The 24,368-nt window shown below is 42.6% G+C and overlaps 1 protein-coding gene across 3 annotated transcripts in view; it reads left to right on the top strand.

Annotated features, from left to right (window-relative positions):
* Positions 1-24,368, top strand: part of SLC9A9 (solute carrier family 9 member A9) — a 537,427-nt gene that overhangs the window by 239,670 nt on the left and 273,389 nt on the right. For all 3 annotated transcript variants that reach the window (XR_003429705.1, XR_003429706.1, XM_027091611.1), the window contains exons 7-8: positions 14,608-14,746; positions 19,086-19,191. Coding sequence is in view for 1 of the 3 variants with exons in the window: in XM_027091611.1 (XP_026947412.1) it covers positions 14,608-14,746; positions 19,086-19,191 (245 nt within the window). In the remaining 2 variants the exon portion in view is untranslated. The remainder of the gene's footprint in view (positions 1-14,607; positions 14,747-19,085; positions 19,192-24,368) is intronic.

The raw sequence follows: 24,368 nt of genomic DNA, 5'->3' as shown, positions 1-24,368 counted from the left end.
GCTTAAGCACGGGGTTTCCTCCGTGACCCCATTCCTGTTTCTTGTACCTTGGTCTGGTTATCTGATTTTGTCTCTTATCTCCCCTTCTGTAGATCACTGTTAGCCTCAGCTTCTGACCACTCCCTCCTTGTTGTGCCATCAGAATTTGTGTACCGCTACTTCAGTGGTATTTAACCTTTTTGAGGTCATGGAATAAATGGTGAAGGTTTATGAAAGTTAAGGACTCTCCTTCCAGCAAAGTGCTTGTGTGCATTTAAGTTGGGTTCACATCCATCCCTGGACTCCCTGAATCATTGATTCCCTGGCTGCCTTGCTGGTTGTATATATACTCATTGTGGCTTGCTCACCTGGGTCTAACTTGAAGTGTTGTACTCACCTGCCTCCACCCCAGTCCTCCACCAAGCCTTCCAGTCTGCATTTTCCCCAGCCTCTGACCTATTGTCCACCTAGATGTGCAAAACCTATCTTCTTGAACCTTTAAGACTGCTTCAGGGCCCAGGGCTCAGGGCTCTAGCCCTAGGAGCTTGTGCTCCTTCACGGCTCAGCAATGGCCTTGGTAAATGAAGTGTTCATCCTGGTGCTTGGCATCTGACTCCAAGTCTTAGTAACTATCTTTATTACATGGGTGGGAAAAACCTATTAATTGCTTGAGTTAGAAATCTCTCAATTTTTACAAATTGTATTGAGATTCAAATATACTGTGAAGTCTACATTGTTATCCTAGATAAAGCTGTATCCTGAAGATGCAGTATCAGAGATGACTCTACTGTGGAACTTTAGCATTCTGCAATATATACTTTATAGCAACTGCTAGACACATATAATGTAATTTAAAAGCATTATGTGAAAGCAAAACCCACTTTGGTAAGATTTGTTGGTCCACAGCTCCCATGCTTCAAACATAAAATCAAAATCTGTAGAGGGGAGGCAACATACCTATGTGCTTTGCTCCCAAAGATAAACTTGTACTCAAGCAAAATTATCTGCAACTCTATTTAGTTGCAGCTCTATTTATGGATGCAGAGTCTCAATTAGGTTGTGATTTGGGGCCCAGATGCTCACTTAATTGCTAATAAATAGAAACACAGGAGAAGGATCTGGGAATATAAGTTGATCAGTGCAAATATTTTCTGGGAGTTGGCTTGTCACCAGGTGAAACTCCATCAGGCTGTCTCAGAAAGCTGTTTATAACAGGAGTGAGTTTTGTTTAACACAGGAATGAAAGGCACCCAGATTAGGAAAGCTTTTCATAGGACATTGTCTATGAAAAGTCCTTTGACCCAGCCAGAGGAAGCTAGTGTGTCATTCAGCCCCTCATCTCTCTGTCCTCAGCCCACAGCATCTGTGAAGCACTGCAGGCCCCAATGAAAGCAAGTGCCTGTTTTCGGATTCTTTTTATCTCTATGTAGCGTGCAGTGAGCTGTGAATTGGTGATCGCCATGAAAGCAGCTCCATCGATTTCATGATTTTTCCTTGATTGTTGCTGACCCACAATTCTATACGACTTCATTAGATACTTTCTGTTCATGAACATTTTTGCTTCAGGTATAGCAGCGGGATTTCTGTGGTATGTCTACCTTGGTGTCCCCTTCTCCAGCAAGGCTGCTGGAAGTTAAACTCTGCTGGATTTGTAAAACAGCCGTGGATCTTTTGGTCTTAACTGTTATTAACAATTTACATGCATCTTCTTTTTTGATACTATCCCAATAACCTTCTGCTTTACAGACCTCATTAAGAAAAAGATGAATTCAGTACATGATCTAACTCTAAATGTATTACTCATTCCACCTCAGAAGACTCATAATGTTCTGACACCTTAATTGGAATTCCTGAATGCCTCTATAGTCTTAGAAGAAGAGCTCAGTTTTTATTGATTTCTTTTGAGCAAATGGTGAACGATAATCATTCCAACAATAATATTGATATAAATAACAGCAACAACAATAATAACAGCTCACACTTATGGAGTGCTTTCTATGTTCCAAGTAGAAGCACTGTACACGTATTAACCCAGTTAATCCCCACTCTGTGAAGGAGGCACAATTGTTATTATCATCATTTTCTAGATGAAGACACCGTGACACAAGTAAGTAATTACTATAAAGAGACAGTAGTCACCATATGGCAGCACAGCGTGAACAACCGCATGAGGTGATGTGAGGCCTGAGTTGGTGCTGCCATGAACATCAAGAGACATGAAGTGTACATAGTTTCATAACAAACTCATTCGATGTGGAGAAGAGCCCTCCATGAAGAAATCCTGGCCTCCAAGCAGCCGTAGGTGGTCAGCAAAACTCCTCATATCGAAATGAATATATTCCTTAATGCAGTTTTTTTCTTACAAATTAGTACCAGAAGTCCTAAAGTCTTAACCTTCTGTGAGTAGTCTTTGCCTCTATCCTATGAACGTGAAACGTTTGTTGAGTTATTTATCTGTGTGTACGCTCAGGCAACGGATGCAAGTGTTTTCACGTCCCAGTCTACATTGCACACGGGCTTTCACTAGTGAGACCTGAGTTGAATGGCTGCCGCTCCAGTTACTAGTGAGTTACTTGGGGCAAATGATTTACCATCCCTGAGTCTGTTTATCTCTAAAATGCAAATACTTTCTTCTTCATTACATGTTTGGAAGGATCAAATGAGGTGAGATATATAAATTTACTTCATTTCTCTAAGCCGTGGTTTCCTCATCTATAAAATGGAAATCATAATAGCACCTACTTCAGGGGCTCACTGTGAGGGTTCAGTGAGATAGTGTTTATAAAAATGCTTAACATAGAGCTTGACACATAGTGAATGCTCCGTAGTACCAAATACAGCGAATAATATGTATTTTGAGTTCTCAGTAAATGTTGGAGCACCTGACCCCCTTCTCCATTTCAACCTTGGGGATTAATATTTGGTCTTTCTTACACCTGTTAATGATTATATTTTAATTTTAACTAGATTTCCATCTTTAGTGGCAATTAACCTACTTTTCTATATCTTTTCATATCTATTATGACTAAAAGTTTCACATATTACAGTACTCTTTGGAGCTAAGATTTCATTAGTGAGGGTTAAAGGAACTGAAAAGTTGGAGAAAGGGTTGAAGTTCCCATTAGATCATGAGAATTAGCATCTCTCTCTCTCTTTTAAATAGGTTCACAGTGGTGGGATTCAAATTCCTGTTTCTGCTTCAGAAAAGAAAGAAAGAAAGCAAACAAAATAAGAAGAGTATTTGCGAGTTACTTTTATCTTTAGGACTATCTCTGATTCACTTTCCTCTCAATATTAGGTGCAAGAGAAAATTTCTCAAAGCCCACAGACTAATCCAATTCTGACAAGACTTTTCAGGCTGAATCGCAAAGTAATTTAAGATGTCCTTTCAAAGAAAATGTACATATAATTCATAACAAAGCTCCTTTAACTCTTCTTCCCTTTTAACCAATTTTAAGCTCAGAGCTCTCTTTGTCACTTTAAAGTTGGAACTTAATGGACCAGAGCCACTTAGGAATCTGTCAAAGACTTTATTCCGTGCTGAAATTTGTAACTGTTCTTGATGTCATTATCAACATGGCTCCCACCCAAATCATCGGCGCCTTCATTGCATCCCCACTGAAGTACTGCCCCTTGCTCGCTGAATACTCAGCCATTTCCAATGGCAGGATTTGGGTAGCCCAGAAAGCCAAGTACCCTCCATCCCTCTCTTGATAGTCCTGGAGGAAGCTGGAAATAGGTAGGGAGTCAATGACCCTGGGGGCAGGAGGTTCCTCGAGGCCACATTACCCAACTGTCTAGTGCATGAATTTTCTCCGTAACACCCTGACAGGTAACTCTTTCATTCTATGTTTAAGTATCTCCAGCGACAGAGAACTTGACTTTTATAGATCTCATTTCGTTTTCCATCAGATCTAAGAATTAGGAAATTCTGAAATAGAATATAAAGCTGAAATCTTTCTCCCTCTGATGTTTCACTCGTGGACTTTACTTTGCCTTCTGGAAACACAAAGAACGAGGCCAGTCCTTCCTCTGCATGACCGCCTTTCAAATGCTCACTGTAGCTGTTTCTGCTAAACTCATCTATCCTTTAAACTCCCCTCCTTCCTTACTTCTTCTTCCCCACCACCCTACTCTTTCTCCTGTGGTCTGCTATGGTTTGTCAGGCTTCGTCCAGATGGTGCCACCCAGACCAAAGAAGAAAGCCCCGTCTGATCCAGCCATGGGGGAGGACAACGGGACCATGCTGACTCGTGTCCAGCTTCCTCTACTGTTATTAACATAGCCTTCACCTGGAATGTTCTATACCATGCTCCCCTACCCCAAACCCTCCAGTGGATGCCCTTTCACCCCTAGAGGAAAATCCTAAGTCCTAAGAAAGTCCCGAAAACTTCCACAAGACCTGGCCCCAGCCCAGTCTCCAGCCCTGTCTCCTACCACTTTCCCCTTGCCCATTCCCCTCCAACCACACTGCCTCTGCTTCAGGGACTAGAAAACTCTCCCCACTCTTTTCATGCAGGACTCCACTTAATAATGTTTTTCAGAGAAGCCTTTCCTGACCATCCTAAGTAAAACAGCACCCTCATCACTCTCTATTCCATCCCTTCACGCTGCTTTCTTTTTCTTTTCTGTCTCCTCTGCCCTTAAATCATATGTTTACTTGCTTAGCTATTTATTATGTTGATTTCTCCACTGGAACATAAGGAACATGAGGTCAGAAGGTTTGTTGTGTTCCCTGCTGGATCTTTAGTGTCTAGAAAAATGTCTGCACATAGTAGGTGCTCAAGAAACATTTGTTGTTAGAATGAATCCATTAATTCAGCCTGAGATCATATTATTCTGGGGGCAGCCATGATATACTAACTCATACTTCCCACAAAATTCTCCGTGTCTTGTGGTGCCAGACGTCAAAATGGCAAAGTGATATTTGTCAAGGATTTGGAAAAATCACTGTTTGGTGTGAATTTGGACCCTAAGGGAGAGGTCATTAACTAAACAGTCCTTCAGAAGCTGCAAGAGTTCATTAGTGTGCCTCCTGAAACACAGCCCTTGACCCTGCAGGGCTGTTGCCCTTGGGAAGGTGCGACCCTGTGGTTCTAACTCAAGCTCAGTGAACTTCTGGCCAGAACCACTTATTATTAAAAGGCAACTTTTCTAACTTCCCAGGGTGCCTGGAATGCCCCCAGTTCCTGAAGTCATTATGCTTTACAGCAGGTTCTCTTGACAGAACTTCATCAGCCTTTGGCAGGACATAAGCCAGAATAATGGGCAAGCAGATGCCAGAATGAATTCCAACGTGTTCACACAATTCTTGGCCCCATAAAATCAATTCCTTATTCATAATTAAGCAACTTCTTGAGAAAGTGCAGGTTGGTAGAGTTATTAAAAGGTAAATAATAGATAAGAATCCACTTGTTTCTTTTTCGGGGGGGAGATAAACAATTTTAAACACAAAATAGCACTGTAATTAGTTTTTCTTCTACTTTCTTCCCTGTGAAACTCAGGGCCAACCAAACAGAGCAGCTTTTACAAGTTTCTATCACCCCTCTATGTTGCATTTCTCCTTAAAATGTATCCTTCAGAGCGGAATGACAAGGCAACTCTAGATAGATGGGGAGGAAAGAAACTAGAAGCATCCGGACATAAAGGTCACAAGATGCATCATCCTGTGGGTTTTTGCCTGTTTTCCAAACTGGGTTTAGGAAGCAGACCTGAAACAAAAGTTGCTAAATGCCTCCCTTCTAAAAGGAGCATCAGCGCTCCCCAGCACTTAGAACCACACACCTCCCAACAGGCTTAATTGGCAACAGAATCAGCCTCATTTTCTCCAATTCCTGCCCCATCTCCTTGGTCTCAAAACAGTGTATGAAAGGAGTGGGAAAGAAAGGGGGTCCTCCTTGGAGAGACTGCAGTGTTTGAGGTGTGAAGCTGTCACCCCTCCCCGTGAGGGAGCTTCCTCTTCCCTAAGTCAAGTGGAAGGAACGCCACTGGAATCACCCCAATAGATGGAGGCTGCCTGCAAGAGGAAGGCTGCCAGCTTGTCCCCAGGGGAGGAACTGCAGAGGGGCTGAGCCCCTCTCAGAATAGAGCAGGGAAGGAGGTTCTTGGATGTGTCTTCTTGGAGTGAGAGAGCAGAAGAACACAGGGACTGGCCTACAGATTTCTGGAAGGAGTCAGCTGGAGTCCTCTGTGTCAGCAGGACCTGAAGGCTCCCTAGTTTGCTGTCTTTGGGGAGTGGGCAAGGTGAGCCCTCCTAGAAGAGTGCTCCATGGTCCATGGAGGGTGCTCAGGGGTGCCCCAACTAAAGGGGACTGGAGATCAAGGGAGGTGTGAGAGCCACCGAATTCCCCAAGTGGACCCTGATCCAAGCCATAGAAAAGGGCTGGGAATATATACAGCTGGCAGGGCAGAAGGAAAACTGAATGGTCCCTGTGAGGAGATTCTTCATAAATTGGAGGTGCCACCATGTCAGCAGGGGCTTCCAAGAAACGGACCAAGCAGGGACAAGAGTGAGGCCAGGGACCCTGTCCATTGTGGCCAAACAATTGGCCACAAAAGGTGGAGAGCTTGGCTCCCCATCACTCCTCCATGCCTCTAACACCAGGGGGCGCTGGTGCTCAGGAGGGAGGTGGAGGGGAGCATTCCTGAGCACTTTCTTTGCTTTGTTGTTTTTGGCTGCGACGGGTTTTTGTTGCTGTGCGTGGGCTTTCTCTAGTTGCAGTGAGCGGGGCTACTCTTCCTTGTGGTGCGCGGGCTTCTCATTACGGTGGCTTCTCTTGCTGCGGAGCACGGGCTCTAGACTCACGGGCTTCAGTAGTTGTGGCACGCGGGCTCTAGAGCACAGGCTCAGTAGTTGTGGCGCACGGGCTTAGTTGCTCCGCGGCATGTGGGATCTTCCTGGACCAGGGCTTGAACCCACGTCCCCTGCATTGGCAGGCAGATTCTTAACCACTGTGCCACCAAGTGTGCCACTCCTCCCTTTCAAGTCATCCTGCCTGCTGCTCTAGAATATTCTGCAGGGAGAAGAAGAAGCTTGCTTTGAAGATTTAGGTTTTAAGCTGGACAGCACTAAGTTGTGATAACCGAAAGGAACTGAATAATGGAATTTGACCAAGACATCATTGATGAAACTATACACCCAGCACAAAGAAGGATTCAATATAGTACAGTTGGAAGAATCAAGAGCTCTGTAATAAACTGGTGCTAGTAGTTTAAATTTTTTTGTTAGGGATTAAAGATTTGGCAGAGAAAATGGAAGGTCCTTTTTGTATATCTTTGGCTATAGTAATCATCTTCCCATCTTTTTCTTGATTACATTCATAGAAATTCAAAAAGGGATGTGATGTATATGCTTAAAACTTTCCTTTTAAAATTTTAAAGTGGCATTGATTCATGTTAACAAGAGAAGTGAGACTGGACTGGGAGATAAGAGAAGCAGGTTGTCCCAATCAGGCACCCAGAATATTGAGTAGATTGTGGGAGTTGGGAGGACCTGTCAGAGGCGAACATCATTATGAAGGAAGGCTGCCCAGGAGCTTGAGGTTGTTGAGTAGTTTCTGTGAGGGAAAATAATGGGGAAAATATTTTAGCAGTAGCAGTAAAGAGTAACAGGAGTGGGTGGTGATGGAAGCTGGGTGGTCTTGAGAAAGATTGTAAGAATCAGGAGAGCGATGACTCCGTAGGGTCCAGAATGGGAAGATGGCCAGAGTTTTGGAAGGGATGGCATTGGCGGCAGTGATGGTGGTTCCATTTATAGAATACTTTCTATACATTATCTCATCTTCACTCTCAGCATGATTGCAATAACTTCTTCCCTACTTCCTCTTCTTTCGTTTCCTCCTCGCCCCCCTTCTCCTTCTTCCTCATGGCTGGCATTTATTGAGCATATGTGCCACATGCCATTCTACACAAAACAATTTGTATGATCAAATGATCCCTGATACCAAGAGATTCTAGACCAAGGACCAGTCAGAGTGTGAGAGAGACAGGTGATGACATCTCAGTTCTGTTTTGGTTGAGGTACTCATTAGACATCTAGTTTGGGATACTTCTTTTAGAACTAAACCAATCTCTCAGTTTGAGAAAGAGACGGAAAGACAGACAACACAATGACGAAGAGGAAGGAGAAGAAGAGGAAGGGGGAGGGGGAGGAAGATGGGTTATTTGAAGAAGGATGATTAACTTAAGAAATGCTTATATAGTTCTTACTATGTGCCAGGTACCATTTTGAATGCTTTATAAACATTAACTGATTGACTTCTCATAGCAACCTTCTGTGATATGTACTATTATTATCATCCTCATTTTAGTATCATTTTTTAAATTATCATCATCATAGGAAACTGAGGTGCATATAGTCTAAGTAACTTGGTCAAGTTCACACAGCCGGTAAGTGGCAGAGCTGAGATTTCAACCCAGATCTCAGATTCAGATACTATGCCCTTAACGCTACCTAAGTTGCCAGGGGGGTTCCTGTAGGAACATCGTAAAGATGAAAAGATGGGTTGTTGAGAAACACTGGAGTTTCGATGGTGTCTGTGAGTCTTAAACGATACAGCGAAGGGCTTCCCTGGTGGCGCAGTGGTTGAGAGTCCGCCTGCCGATGCAGGGGACGCGGGTTCGCGCCCCGGTCCGGGAGGATCCCACATGCCGCGGAGCGGCTGGGCCCGTGAGCCATGGCCGCTGAGCCTGCGCGTCCGGAGCCTGTGCTCCGCAACGGGAGAGGCCACAACACTGAGAGGCCTGCGCAACGCAAAGAAAAAAAGAAAAAAAAGATACAACGAGCAGTGTGATCCTTATTCATGTGGCTATCATCAAAGGAATTTAGGATATTTCATCCATTTCAAAAATTTTGAATAAAAGATACGCATATTTATTTCTGAGACTGTATGCAATACACTACCATCAAAACAGTTTTTGGTGAATAATCTGTTCCTGAACAGAATGATTCAGAATCAATAACCTGGACTTATATCCAATTTATAAGATGAATATTTAAACACCACTGTGTATTTCCGGTCATGTCATTTTCAAGGATATCGGTTCTATCCAACTCAAACATTGTTTTCCAGAAATCTGCAGATCACAGATCTATCTTCACCAGCATGTGCTGTAAACAGTGACTCTTCAGAGTGGTGTCCCAAAGAGCAAGCACCACACAGATTAGCAGAAAGTCCAGTTCCTCTTCCCTGCCTCTCCCCGCTCTGATATTTGCATCCGCTAATGGTTCAAGCATCTCCCTTGGTGCACGGGAGGAGGTATTTCCTTTTTAAGTCCAAAGTGCTGAAACTGTTAGAACATGATCTTCCGTCCTTTCTCAGGTTGAAGTTAGAGAACTCTACAGATGCTACCCAAACCCTTGGTCATTTCCGAAAACACCCTCTGCAACTGCTGCTCCATAATCCAGAGGCTTAGCATTAAAGCTGAAAACCAGAGCCCAGAGATGCCTCCTTTCCAGGGCTTAGATCCTGGAGGAACAACTTCCTAAAATCCTGGCAGTCAGGAGAGATACAATGTCTCTGGGACATAAGGCCCCTGCTTTCTTTGCCTCACTCCTCACCAGCAGCCAGCGGGCTTTGCCTGCAGAATGTCCTCTGCTAAACCTGGGGAGATGTAACTCAAGTTCAGTCTCCTGGCCTGTTCTTGTCCTGGAGCACATCCCTGTCCAGGCTGCTGAGGACGCTCCTTTCCTCCTTAATCCACGGACCCAAGAGCTCCGCGCAAAACGTGACAACCTACTGGCGTCACTTCTATGGCCGTTTCCTCCCTGGAGACCCTGATGTTCCCATGCAAAAGTGACTTTTCCCTCTGCAGCAACCTAGAAGCACAGTGTGCTGGGAGGGGACCCACACCCCATCGGCCCGTAGTTGGAACCAAGGCCTTGTTCAGCCACAGCGCTCTGCCCTCTTTCATTGTGAGCCTGTGGAAGTTCTTAGCAGAATGATGATGATCATGGCAGTGATGGTGATGATGGCCAGCATTCATTGAGAGCCTATTTTTTGTGCACATGATCAGCACTCAATGAATGGCCCTACAACCTATAAGATAAATATATAGGCTTTGTGGGTTTTTTTAAATCTTAATCGTTCTTTTTTTGGCCACATCCTGAGGCATGCTGGATCTTAGTTCCCCAACCAGGGATCGAAACCGTGCCCCCTGCAATGGAAGCATGGAGTCTTAACCACTGGGCTGCCAGGGAAGTCCCTCTTATTTTTTTTTTATAGGTTTTTAAATGTACCTCATATTCTCACACATTTCTGTGGGATACGTAATGTTATGGCCATTTTATAGACTTTGAAACCGAGCCTGAGTGATGGAGTAACTTAACCAAGGCCATACAGCCAATAAGGATGAGATCTTTGAGGCTCAAGCTGAGTCTCAAGTGTTGACTTCAAGCTTGCACTGATAACCCTAAAAGTACCCACGACATGACTACATATAGTCAATGCCTAATAAAAACTCTTGTAGATGACGATCCATTTGAAAGATGACTAGCTTTTGCAAGCCGCTTCTCCTCCTGCATTTCTTCCTATTTCCTTCCTGCTTTCCAGTCAGCCTGCCCTCGTTCCCTCAACCTGTATATAGCCTGCCACGGGCCGGGCGTCAGGCTGTGTCCTGGGCATAGAAGCAGGACAAAGACCCAGGCCAGGCCTAGCAAAGCTGAAGTCCAGGAGCAGAAGGAGGCACGAAAGCAGGTTTCCAGGAGGAGCCCTGCGTCTCACCTGCTAGTGGGATGGGAGAGGAGGGCTCTGTCGCCCCATGCAAGGTGCTCCACACTCTCCTGGCACATGGGAGAGTGCTTCTCGTGTTCCATCCACACATGGAATCCAAGGTTCTGGTGCCTGAACTCCTATTGCCCTTAGAATCAGAACCACACTCACTCAACGGTCCTGATGTGGGTTCATGTTTGCCTCCCAACAAGATCACTTTTTCAAGGGAGAAACAAGAAATCTACATTTTGAACTTAGTAGCTATATGATCTTCATGTCTCTGACTCTTCGTTTCTGTATTTTATTTTTAAAAAGGAGGGGGGAGAAAAGAAAGAAAAAGACGGATGACCATATACCTGCCCTAATTACCTGGCAGAGATGTTATAGGATCAAATACAGTTATAATGCAGGCATAAGAGGACTAAATATTACATAAATGTGAGGGCTTTTGTATATTCTTAAGGTGGAATTTAAAGCTCTGAGTGATGCCAGCTACCTGCCTTTGCCCCTCCGCCAGTGCCCACATATGTGCTGTCAGGCTCCAGCCATCACTATATAGTTCCACGTTGAAGTGCCCTCAACTCTCCTGCCTCCTTGCCTTTGCTTCCACCCTTTCTACTACCTGGAATGCCTGCTGCCCATCACTGACTGTTGACTTGATCAAATGCCATCCCCTCTATTCTAAACTAGTGCCCCTTTCCTCATTTGCCCCATTAAATGTTGCACATCTCTCACAATCACTCTCAGCACTGTGACTGACATGAGCTAGCTGTCTTCTCTATCTTAGGCTTCTCCGCCTATGCCTTGCATATGGTCAGTAAAATGTTTGTTGACTCAAGTTCTGCTTCTCCTTTCCATGCCCTTCCCTGCCCGCCCGCCACTCCCTGCATCGAATCCATCACCTGGTACATAGCACGTACCCCATGCATCTCGACTAACATCCTGAAGTGCTTTAGGGCTGGCAAATCAATGAACGAGTCTCCATAGGTCAAGGAGAATTAAGTAAGCTCTTCCCTTCAGTTCAATCAGATCTCACAGGGAAGGTATGAAATTTGGCTGCACCCTTTTGGGTGGGGATCAGAGCCCAGGAAGAAAACAGCATCTCCCAAAACGCAGACTATGAACCAGTGGAGATACCCAGATGATTTTAGGTGACACAAAGGGGAACTTTGTTTTTCAAATTTAATAATTACATAATCTCATGTGTATTAAAAAGCAATATATGAAGCAACTCAAAACTATGATTTCGTAAATATTATTTAATAAAAGCTTTTGCATTTGAATAAAAATGAGTTGATTTAAGAACAAACATTACATAAGTAATGATACGGAATATGGCCAAAAGAAGTGACGGCGGCACTTCAAGCTAGGGAAGCATCGGGACAGAGAAAACACTTCCAGCGAGTGCAACGGTGAAGATGGGGTTGAAGAGATGCCTGTTCTAAGGATCAGATCTGCTGGGAGCAGCCTTAGGAATTAACAGAATTATTTACAAAACTGTGTTACTGTGCAAAAACCTTTGTTTGAAAGACAGATAGCAACTGGAATGTTTCCTCATCACTACTGTTTTTTTTTACACACGCAGCCATGGGCACCAAGTTTCCGAATGGCCATGGGGTTTTACACCCTTTCCCAGGACTGTCAGCTACAAAGGACCCAAATATGGGTTTGCTTTTCCTTTTTATTCTGCAAAGCACAACACTTTACAGAAAGAAGAACACTTCAAAGGCAATCCCTTTCTCATATACATAACAGGGCTCCATTTGAGATCCACATTCATCTTCCTTATCCAATTACATGATCAAAGCAGAAGTGTTTGAAACAACCTAATCAAAAAATGGGCAGAAGACCTAAATAGACATTTCTCCAAAGAAGACATACAGATGGCCAACAGGCACATGAAAAGCTGCTCGGCATTCCTAATTACTAGAGAAATGCAAATCAAAACTACAATGAGGTATCACCTCACACCAGTTTGAATGGGCATCATCAGAAAATCTACAAACAACAAATGCTGGAGAGGGTGTGGAGAAAAGGGAACCCTCTTGCACTGTTGGTGGGAATGTAAATTGATACAGCCACAATGAGAACAGTATGGAGGTTTCTTAAAAAACTAAACATAGAATCACCATATGACCCAGCAATCCGACTACTGGGCATATACCCAGAGAAAACCATAATTCAAAAAGACACATGCACCCCAATGTTCATTGCAGCACTACTTACAATAGCTGGGTCATGGAAGAAACCTAAATGCCCATCGACAGACAAATGGGTAAAGAAGATGTGGTCCACATATACAGTGGAATATTACTCAGCCATAAAAAGGAACGAAATTGGGTCATTTGTAGAGACGTGGATGGATCTAGAGACTGTCATACAGAGTGAAATAAGTCAGAAAGAGAAAAACAAATATCGTATATTAATGCATATATGTGGAACCTAGAAAAATGGTACAGATGAACCGGTTTGCAGGGCAGAAATAGAGACACAGATGTAGAGAACAAACGTATGGACACCAAGGGGCGAAAGTGGTGGTGTGATGAATTGGGAGATTGGGATTGACATATATACACTAATATGTATAAAATGGGTAACTAATAAGAACCTGCTGTATAAAAAAATAAATAAAATTCAAAAAAAAAAAAAAAGCAGACGTGTTTGGCCTACTTTGGGGGTTTAAAGATATCCAGGGAAAAACTAGAAACATTTAAAACTACCTTTTTTATGCCACACATTTTCCTGGAGGAGAATTGGAACCCACTCCCCCTGTTCTCTCTTAACTAGTCTTTAGACACAAAAAGTCAGGTCAAAGAGTTAACGTACTCTCATCATCCAAGTCACAAGAGATTCAGTTACATCTCTGTAAAATCCTATCTAATCTCAAGTCAGTGTGTCTGGTGTACTGTTTGCTCTCTAAGAGCTACAAGGTCCCTCCCAGCAGCCGCTGAGAAACTATTGATTTTGTCTGATTAGCTTTAAAGACCTTGTATTAAAATAAAAACTGCAAAAAAAAAAAAAATCTGAAAAGTTACTTCATTAGTCTCCCGAAAGCCACTGGTTCTAGCACATCTGTTCATTTTGATGCTACAATACGGAGCTCATGTTTCCTAAAATAGGACACACCTTGTCCTTTACATTAACACTGTGGGATTTGAGGCCCTGGTTACAAAAAGAAAATAGCAAATATGACTTCCTCAAAACTATTTAAGTGAACAGACTGCCTATTGGTGGATTGATTTTTCTCTGTGGATATAAATCTGTTGGCAGCCATCAGAATTGGGGTATAAACGATGACCTTAGGCAGCTGCTGCCATTTGTTTCAGGGGGAAAATGAGGGGTTTGTCTCTCCCCAGGGGTTAATACTGTGATGCTCTGAACGTCCTCTGGGCTCTGTTTCTGAAGGGTTACACTGGAGAGGAGCAGTGTTTTGTGGTTTATGACAAGATCACAGCAGAATATTTTGTGCGTGCTGTGATTTGTATCATCCATTTGTGCACAGGCCGTAAAAGTGCACTTTTTATCAGGAACATTTGTGAATATTTAACAGCACTGAAGACATATGGCCACTAAATAATTCACAGTTATCTATCTCCTCAGCAGATTCCTTATACGCCTACCATGTTTTAATGCCTAGTTTGCTCAGAAACAATATTCCTTACGACCCTTCCTATATAAAAATGTTTACTGATGGGCAGCAATATACAGATACCATGGGATTGGGTTGTAAGGAAGCGGAAAGCTTTCTGCCTTCTCCACCTCTCTCTGTCCTCATCCGTTTCCCCTGAAAGCTTCCAACCAGCACCTAACCTCACAGGAAAACGTGCCCTTCCCAAAAGTGGGTGCTAAATTCTGACTTCTGGTGTTTGGGCCATGAGATGGGAGTCGCTGACTAACCGTCACCCTCTTCTCTTTTCAGTTCTATATCCATTTACAGTCCCAAGGAGAATCCGAACGCATTTGATGCTGCAGCATTCTTCCAGTCCGTGGGGAATTTCCTGGGGATCTTCGCCGGCTCATTTGCAATGGGGTCTGCGTATGCTGTTGTCACGGCACTGATATCCTTTGTCCTGTGTGGAAAGCTGGGGACTGTTCAGAGCAGTCAACTTCCCCGGAATGTTTCTGAGGACTGACAAATTCCAGGCTAGGAAATGGTTAGATAGTCTCGTTCGAGCGCAGTACGGCACCACTGGAGCCATCTCGGTTCCGAGCCACCCCTCGAAGCATAGGTCGGTACCAGTGGAAGAGGGGCCCAGGCTCTTTTCCTGTCCAAGGCCAGTTCTAGCACGGCTCATACTGTCTGATCCTAGGATAGCAACAGTCTTAAAAAAATTCCCACCTAGGAATATAGGTGACCAGGGGGTATCAGGCTTGGATATATTAAGGTCAAGAGGAAGAACTGAAGATCTAAGGTCAAGAATAAAGCATGATTGACTGGGAATGATAAACTAAGTGTTCTCTGCCTCCTTTTCAAACTTGTATCAAGCACTAGTTCACAGGGTTGGCCAAGCCAAAGATGACTGTGAGTTTAAACGAGCATGCATAGCTCTTTTATGGAAGGGGAACAGCAAGCCAAGCAGAAATGATGTTTGCCACATCCAGGCAATTGTGTCATCTTACTCCCTCTTTTTCAGCAGAGAGGTGGGAGGATGGGTAAAGTTCCTAGAGGATTTGAGCCGGGGAAAGAAGCTGGTCTGGTGAGCTCTTCACTCACAGCAGTTGGATGGGGGCAAAAATAAGTCAGATTTGAAGAGGAAAGCCAGAGAAGGCTAATGTCAAGTGTTAACTGAGGCTACAGAGAAGAGGCAGAACAAAGGACCAGAGACCTTGGGGGGGAAAGAGAAGTAAGAAAGGAGAAAGATGCAAGAAGGGTCAGGGATCAAGGCAAGGAAAGCAAAATGTTGGGGTCTCTTTTCATGAGGACTAGCCTAACAGTTCACTGAACAACTGCTAAAAGGCTAGGTTCTACTAAAGTTTTCTAAGATAAGTCAGAAGATGAATAAAACATGGACTCTGCCTTCAACTAATGACGAACTTAGAAAGACAAGCTCTACAGTAAGAGTTGGATGGAAAGTGAGTGCTAAAGCTGCAGAGCCACCTTAGTAAGATTATAAAAATTCAAATGATGATGAGGCCACTGTGTCTGGGATGGTCCAATAGACTCTTGGCCAATCTTATGATTCTGGAAAATCATCTGAAAAGCAGTATTTACATGCAGAGTAGGACCTGGGCTTGACCTGAAAAATGGGTAGGATACAGGCAAAAGCCACATGATAAGAGATTCAGGAGAAGACCAGCATTCATGAAGGTGTGGCGGAGGGGGCACTGCCGTGGCACATGGCAGTTGTGCCTGAAAGGACCTGAGGGCTCAGGCTGGTGAGCGGTGGAAGATGAGGGGACACAGGTGGGATGGAGTCAGCTTGTGGAGTATCTTGGAGTGTTATTCAAAGGAGCCTGGGCATCTTTCTATAGTCCACAGAGAGGGACACATGAAAGTCCTGCTTTTAAAACATAAATAAGGAACTGGTATGTAGGGTGAATGAGAGAAGGAAGATTAAGATCAAGGAAAACTGTGATGATAACTTGTGGGGGGTGGAAATCGGGAAGGAGGCCAATGTTTAGAAGAAGCTCTAGGACTTAGTGATTGGTTGGTACTAAGAGATAAGGAAGAGGAGAGAATCAAAAGACCACCCCAAAGTCATGTCCTGGAAACCCTGGAAAATGTCAACTCCGTTGACAAAAGTAAGTCGGAAAAGATAGGGCTGACTTCCAACTAAAAATAATGATTAACAATCTACCCAGTACTGGAGACATGTCAGGCCCCCTACTACTTGTTTTACATGCAATAACTCATTTAACCTTCACAATGGTCATATCTTTTTTTACTGGACACTGTAGCTTAGAAAGGGTGAGCTATTGCCCAAGGTCATACAGCTTGGAAGTAGAGCCAAGATCAAACCTAAGGAGTGAAACCGAGAGACAGACCATGCTCTTGATCACTACTCCCTGTTGCCTCTTAATCATTAAGTGGAATGACGATGGAGGTCACATGTTGTTTGGAGTAGAGTAATAGTAATGATCACAACATTTAGTGAATGTCTAGCATGGGCCTTTATATATATCTTCTTATTCGAATTAACCCTGTAAGACACCGGGTTACACAGGAGGAAATCGAGGCTCAAGAAGGTTAAGTAGCTCACTCTGAGTCACATATCAGTAATAATGGACATGATATTAATTATGTCATCTTACATATGTTCAGAACTGTACCACGTGCCAGCCGTTGTCCTTAGTATTTTGCATAGATTATCTCAGATAGTTTTTATAAGAACCCTGGCAGGGAGATACTGTTATTCCCCCAATTTTCAGCTGCAGAAACTGACATATAAGGTTAGGCAACTTGTCTAAGTCCACACAGCTAGGACATTTCAGGGCAGGGGTTTAAAACCAGGCCTTTGGTCCCAGGGACGGCACGAGGTGGAAGGGCTGAGATTGGAACTTTTTTCTGCCCAGTGTGCAAGGACTGTATGGACACATAAGTAAACAAATTGATAAGGAAGGTAAAAATTCCTGGAGGTTGGAAGTCTGCTCTGATATTGGATCAGATCTGGGGAAAGGGGTGGAGAAAAGGAAGAGACAGGGCCTCAGTAATAGTGGCAACACCTGATGGCCTTGGGTCACAAACTCAGGCTGTGAAGGAGACGGGGGCACAGTCCATTCCTCCACCATAACCACCTGGATGCCTTGTCCACATGAGGCAGAGGCTTCTCAGATTGTGGGCCCCTGGGCTCCGGACAAGCTTAGGGCTTGACTCAGAACTGAACAACTTTCTGGAGGCCATGGAAAGAGAAGAACACTTTACGCCCAGTTGGTATTCTGCTACTCAAATCGGCCTGAGCCTTCTCTTTACAACAAACTAGAAGAGGGAATTCAGAGGAACAAACCCCATTAGAAACAAAGCCTTCCCTCCAAGTAAGAAGAGGGGACATTGGAAAAGGGTCAAAGGGCAGCCCATGTTTTCCTCCAGGTAAAGAATTGCTTCCAGATCCTTACTGAATCTCTTTCCAGAAAAGATGTTTTACAAAACAAATTTATTTAAATCACACTAATTGAAAAACTTACACATCCCTTGTTATATACCAGGCACTCTTCTGAGTGCTTAACATATTGTAAGTGGTTTATGTACCTAGGAGGTAGATTGCACTATTATGCCCATTTTCAGACATGGAAACCAAAGTGCAGAGTGACCCGGCTAAGCTGATACCATGAATATGGGCCCAGGTAGAGTTGCCTTCCAGAGGCCACACTCCCAACCATGACATGATCCTGAGTATTTTGTGCTTTCTAAGACTTTACAAAACATTTTTAATATCTTCATTGCATGTTACTCTGCACATTGTGTGAGTAGGTATTATTCTCATTGCCAGTTCACCTAGGATACAAATAAGGCTCACAGAGGTTAACATACTGCTCAGAAATCACACAGCCAGTGACTAGCAGAGCCAAGACTCAAACCCAGATCTGCTAACGCAGAGGTCATGCTTTTTGCTTCCTTGCCCTGCTGCCAAACATCTCTTAATATGGAATCTTCCTTACACTTTGTTGTAGAAACATAAAAATGCAATAGCATTAACATCTCTTTATCTGTCAGGGCATTTTCCGCCTAGTGGTTGACACAATTACAAGGTAGCCCTTTCCCATCCATCACTAACTCCTAATCATCTCCCCATAGCCCATTCTCTGCCTGACTCAGATCACTGTGCCTTTGTTCTATTTGCAATTTATAGACTATTGACCAAGTGTCATCCTGGCCAAAATGAACCACTGCCCGCCAAAGGGCATCTTGCTTGACCTAGAAGCAACACCCATTTTCCTCCATCCTACTTTTACAAAGAGAGTCCGGGCAGCTTCCCTCTCACTGAACATACATGCTCCTCCTGATTCAATTTCTATCCCCAAGAGAGAAGGCTCTTCAAGGTGATCTGTCCACAGACCAGCACTCCCTGGGGAGCAGTGGCCTCCTTCAGTGTTGACACACTGGCAGCATCTCACCCAGCCTCACTCCCCTTGGCTTTGTTTTCCCAGATCTGCCAGTATTCTGAGGGGCACACCCCAAGGGCTGAGTCCAAATTTAAGAAGTTTTGTGTCTACACTGAGCTGATTTTATCCTCTTAGTAAGACATCTTTTTTATCTGAACACCAGTTTGCATTTTTATAGGAGTGTTCAGCCCGCAATGAAGCATGATTCCTGCTGGCCTTCAAAGTCAAGTCTCAGTCAGTTACAGCCAGCTCCGCAAATTAGTTCTCTCATCTAAAACACAACCAGATTTTTTCACAGCCAAAAAGGAGATTTATTCATAAAAGCAGTTGTTATTTCCCTTAACGCGTCTTTGTCACTTGACCAAATTTACCAAACTGTGTGAGTTCCCTATGCTGGAAACGGGCCTGTTTTTCCTCCTGTCTTGGAGCGCCTTCCTGTCTGCCGAGGCCGCTGGCCTAACAGGTCAGTGTTTCGTCCAGCGCAGCAAACTGGATGTGTGAACACATGTGTTCCCCCCACCTCTCCCCATGCCCCCCTCCCTGACCCAGCCGGAGGTGAAACGGAGGCCCTTTTCTATGGGTTTGTGTCAGAATCAGCCTCTCCTGGGCACCCTGGGGAGAAGAAAAACTATCATCCATTTATCCAACAGCTCAACTGGAAGTCTCCAAACTGCCGTTTCCTCTCCTCTCCTTGCTGGTCAGGAAGGGGATGTTGAAATCTATGATTGACTGGTATACTGAGGTGATGGATGACTTTACAAATAAGAGTCTCTGCTCAGAGTGTGAAGGGATGCACAGCCACTTTGTGGGAAAGGGTGGTGACTTTCCATTGGCTGTTAACAGCAACGCCCATGAAGGCAGCCTCTCCTGGTGTGCTCATCTCCACACACAGACCGTGTTTATAAATCTTTGCATACACTCCATGGCAGGCCAGAAAACAAGGCGCTAACTTGGTGGCTTCACGGTTTAATTAATGTCTCTTACTGTAGAAAGTCTGTATGTAGAGTCCTCTGAGATGGAGCAGTTGATAGAGAGGCAGTCCCTAAGGGCCCAGGTGCCACGCATCCTGTATCTGGATTCGGCAATTAGATTGCCTTTCTGCAACAGCGAGGGTTTGTGCTTGGCTAGCTGCAACGATTGGGTACTTTTCCACGTAGAAGAATCAGTGTGGCTCTGAGCAAAATTTCAAAGCTGTTTCTCTCCTTTGGCTTAGTTCCTTGCTTCTCCTGGGTTTCAGTCCTGGATCCCTTGCTGCTCACTACATCTTAATTGACTTTCAAGTGAGATTCCCCTGCCCCCCTCCGAAGTACTAACTGTGAATAAGGTATGCCTCCCTGGGTACTTGCATTTTAAAAGGTGGTACTTTAAGTGTAAATAATAATAAAAGTTGATATATAGTGAAAGCATACCATGAGCCAGGTGCTGGCTAACTGCCTTTCATGGATTTTCTCATTCATTTACAGAAGGACCCAAAGTTAGGGACTATGTCCAGTTTACTCAGCCAACAGTAAGTGGTGGAGCTGGGATTTTAAATAAGGAGATCTGATTCTAGAGCCTGGGCTCATGGGTACCAAGCATTGCTACCTTGAATGAAATTCTATCTATAGAATATGAGGCAGGCCCGCAGGAGTAGGAAGATATTTGGGGCCCCAGAAGCCTGCCTCGTCCATTTGCTTCTAGGCTGGTTTGGCCTCTCCTGTGAAAGCCATGGCAAATCTTTTTTGTAATGATAATCTGTTGCTCTGGGCAGCTGACCCACCTTACTTCATAGCCATGGGAACCAAGCTATTTCCACAGGCTTTGAGGGTGTCTGTTGCTGATACAGACAGCCACCTGCCAGTTATTATCACACTATAATCAAGACTGCATTACCAGAGTCCACCCTACCAGGCCCAGTATCATTCCAAACCATTCTAACACAACATCCATTATATTAGAGCCTTACCGTGTTATTAGGAAGGTTGCTAAAGAGCTTATGCATTACAAAGAAAAAGGATACTGGTGTCTCTTAAATGAAATAATGGAGGAAACAATTTACATACGTCATTCAGAAAATTGTGGTTCCCTTTCCTCCACATTCCATGCCCTTTTCAGCACTTACCATATTGTAAAATGATGTGAGTAATGTTAACAATAAGAATACATATTTGACCTTCTGGAAAGGTAAAGAAGTACCTTAACTCACCTGATATTTTTTAGTCTACTGTTGATCATTGTAATAAACACACAGACACACACTTATGCGCACATATCCCAATGCTTAAGATTGTTTCTGTTTGTGAAGATTGTCTATTTCCTGATCCAATTCAGCAATATCTTGTTTTCTTAAATGTTTTTAGGGTTATGGTCCACGTATAAACTCTTAGTTTATCTGTGCCTTGCGCTTTTGCTATGCTTTTGACCTGATATCCTTATTGGATACCATGCAGATCACTTCTAAGGAGCCAGCATCATGGGGTGGGTGGACGCATGTGTGGGCCTTGGTAGCAGAAAGACCCAAATGTCCACGTCTGCACCCAGGGGAGCGCTCATCCAGAACAGTACTCCAGATTAAGCAACGTGCCCGAAAGGCATTTGATACAAATCAAACTTCAGGTGTGAGCGTTTTGTACCGCCGAAGACCAAGCCTGCTAAGTCCAAATTACTTATGTGTTTGTTTGTTTATTATTTAATCCTTGCCTATTTCTAAATTGGCTTTGAGACAACTCATAACCTGAGCCATGCATATCATGGGACCATTTAGTTGAGGCTAGACACTCAAGTGCTTTGGGGTAGAGTTTTTCTGCAAAATGAGGCAGCTGTTCATTGCTGCGGTTTGGCAACAAATATAGCTCTGAGCTTTCTGGCAGCCAAAGCCAAAAGGGAAACATGATGAGTTATATAGGAATAATACAGTACTATAAAAGGAAGTCACAATTATTTATAAAAATGGGCAACCTTTTTTTCTAAAACTTTAGGGGAATTTATCACACACATCTTTATGTAAGGGCCTTTGAGCATCTTAACAGACAATGTATTGTTTTAGGGAAGATGGAGATCCATTCTTCATGTAATCATTTCTCATATCAACCTTCAATAAAATCTGATGGTGTGGAATTAAATTATATTCTCTGAGGATATTTCATGCAGTAAGAAAATCTTTTTATCTCTAATCCACAAATAAACTAATATAATGCAAAGCTAAAATCTAGAAAAATTTTCAGAAAGTGCTTAACGAATGAACATATGACAATGAATGTAGTGAACTACATGAAATGAGCTATTAAATAGTTTATGAGTAACTGTAGTGGTAACCAGCCATCCTGGGGCCGTGTATGGGTTCACTGAGAACAAATCATGTAGGACCTAGAAATGGTGTTTACACACAATGGGTTCTCAGCAGAATTCCCCCAGCCCTGACATTGCTAGGTGAGGGCTCAAGGGTGCCCATCAAGGGAGCAGGCCTCTAGGCCTACCACCCCTACTTCACCCCTCTTATTGGTTCCATAGATTGGGTTTTCACCTAAGATTTCATTTAAAAAAAAGGATTTCTGTTGCTTTAAACAAAATATATCTGTTTTAAGAATATATTTTTTATTTTTTCTTACTACCAAGGTAAGGCATATACATTGTAGAAAATTTGGAAAATGTAGATTTACAGAAGGAAATAAAATTAGAGTTACCTGTATTCTCACTGCCTGTTAATAACTATTGTTAGTATTTGTCTGAATTGATCTAATTATATGCAAATACATATACGTAATTAAATATATACATGCATACATATAGGTAATTACATTTTTATTTTTAAGTAACTTGCTTTTTTTCACTTAACAATTTATAGTGAATGTTTTTCATGGCATTAAATATTCTCCTATATTATTATTTTTAATTGCTGCCTAGTACTATATCATATTAACTTGCCATAATTTATTATACTAACCTTTTGATTGTTTATAGCTTTCAACATTGTTAATATGATTGCAGTGGTAATCCTTATAGCTTAATGTATGAACTTCTATTTATATAACTGACTAAAAATAAAATTCCTGGGTTAATAAGAATGCTAACATTTTAATGTCTTGGAAAAATTTATCCAAGTTATCCTCCAGAAAATTTGCATTCCTTTATACTTCCACCAGCGATGTAAGAGAGAGCTCATTCACTCACATCTTCATCACCCGAACTCATATTCACCCCTGCTAATTTGATAATCAAGTTCCATCTTATTCTGATTTAAATTCATTATATTTTTACTGAGGAAATCATTTTAATTATATGTCATTGGCAATTTGTATTTCTCCCTTGGTGAACTACCTGTTTATGACCTTTGTCCTTTTTTCCTATTGAAGTGCTTATTTTTGTCACGTTAAATTTTAGAAGCTCTTTATCTATTAAAAAATATTAACCTTTTGACTGTCATGTAGGCTATAAATATTTTCCAATTCACGGCTTTACCTTTTAAATGTTATGCTTTATTTGTTTATGTAAGGAAAATGTTGGTATAGACATTTTCAAGTTTCATGTGGTTAATTTTATCTCTTCCTTTGAAAGCCCAAGATTTTATTGATTTCTACTTATAAAGCCCACTGTTATTAATAATAATGTATACATTTTTTTAATATTCGTCTGGTTTTATTTTTGCATTGGAATCCATCTGGAATTTGTCTTGCTATGAGGTGCGAGATATAGTAGGGATTTGATTTTCTTCCTAGATTGTTATTCACTCATCCTAACACCCTTCAAACTTAACCTATGAATTTACAATATAATGTCCATGTATGTAGGTACATATATGTGTATATATGTTCTGGGCTTTCTGTTGTTCCACTGAGCTCTTGGTCTTTACTGTTTTCATCATTTCAACTCCATGGTTCCTTTTAATAGCAATTTCAAGAGATTCTTTGCTATACTCACATATTTATATTCCAGAATGACTTAAAGTAACTTTCTTATGTTTCAAGCAGAAAATAACTTTAGGATTATGATTGGGGTTGTATTAAATTTTTAGATTAATTTGACGAGGAATGGTGTTTTTACAGTGTTGAGTCTTCCCACAGAGGAATATGTTATGTCTCTCCATTTATTCAACTCATCTTTTATGGCCCTTAGTAAATTTTTATAGGTGTCTTCACATTAGACCTACAAATTTCTTGTTAAGTACTTTTTAAGCTATTTTATATTTTGGCATACTATGATGAATGGAAACTTCTTCCATTATAGTTTCTGGAAGGCTATTGTTTGTTTATGTGCATCTAGACCTCACCATGCTATTTGATTTACTCTCTGCAGTTCTGAAATATAGAACCATAGCTGATGTGTAGAATTTGGATTGATGGGCCAAAATTATATTAGACTATCAGGTTTGTGAGGACTATATCAACACCAGCAGTGTGGCTGAAGCATGCTAGGCATTCAATATCTTTTGAGCAATGGAATGAATGATTTTAGCTTAACAAAATGAAAATTTTCTAAAATCTGAATAACAGACTGTTTTATGAGTTAGTGAGTGCCTTATGTCTGATAATATTCTTGTAGATTCTATTTTTTTTTTTTTTTTTTGCGGTACGCGGGCCTCTCACTGCTGTGGCCTCATCCGTTGCGGAGCACAGGTTCCGGATGTGCAAGCTCAGCGGCCATGGCTCACGGGCCCAGCCACTC

This window comes from Aethalodelphis obliquidens, unplaced genomic scaffold, assembly GCF_003676395.1.
Source record: "Aethalodelphis obliquidens isolate GAN/ISIS:26980383/991018 unplaced genomic scaffold, ASM367639v1 scaffold72, whole genome shotgun sequence".
Lineage (NCBI taxonomy): Eukaryota > Metazoa > Chordata > Mammalia > Artiodactyla > Delphinidae > Aethalodelphis > Aethalodelphis obliquidens.
The sequence above is the reverse complement of the archived record's forward strand: the minus strand, read 5'-3'. Positions and strand labels throughout refer to the sequence as shown.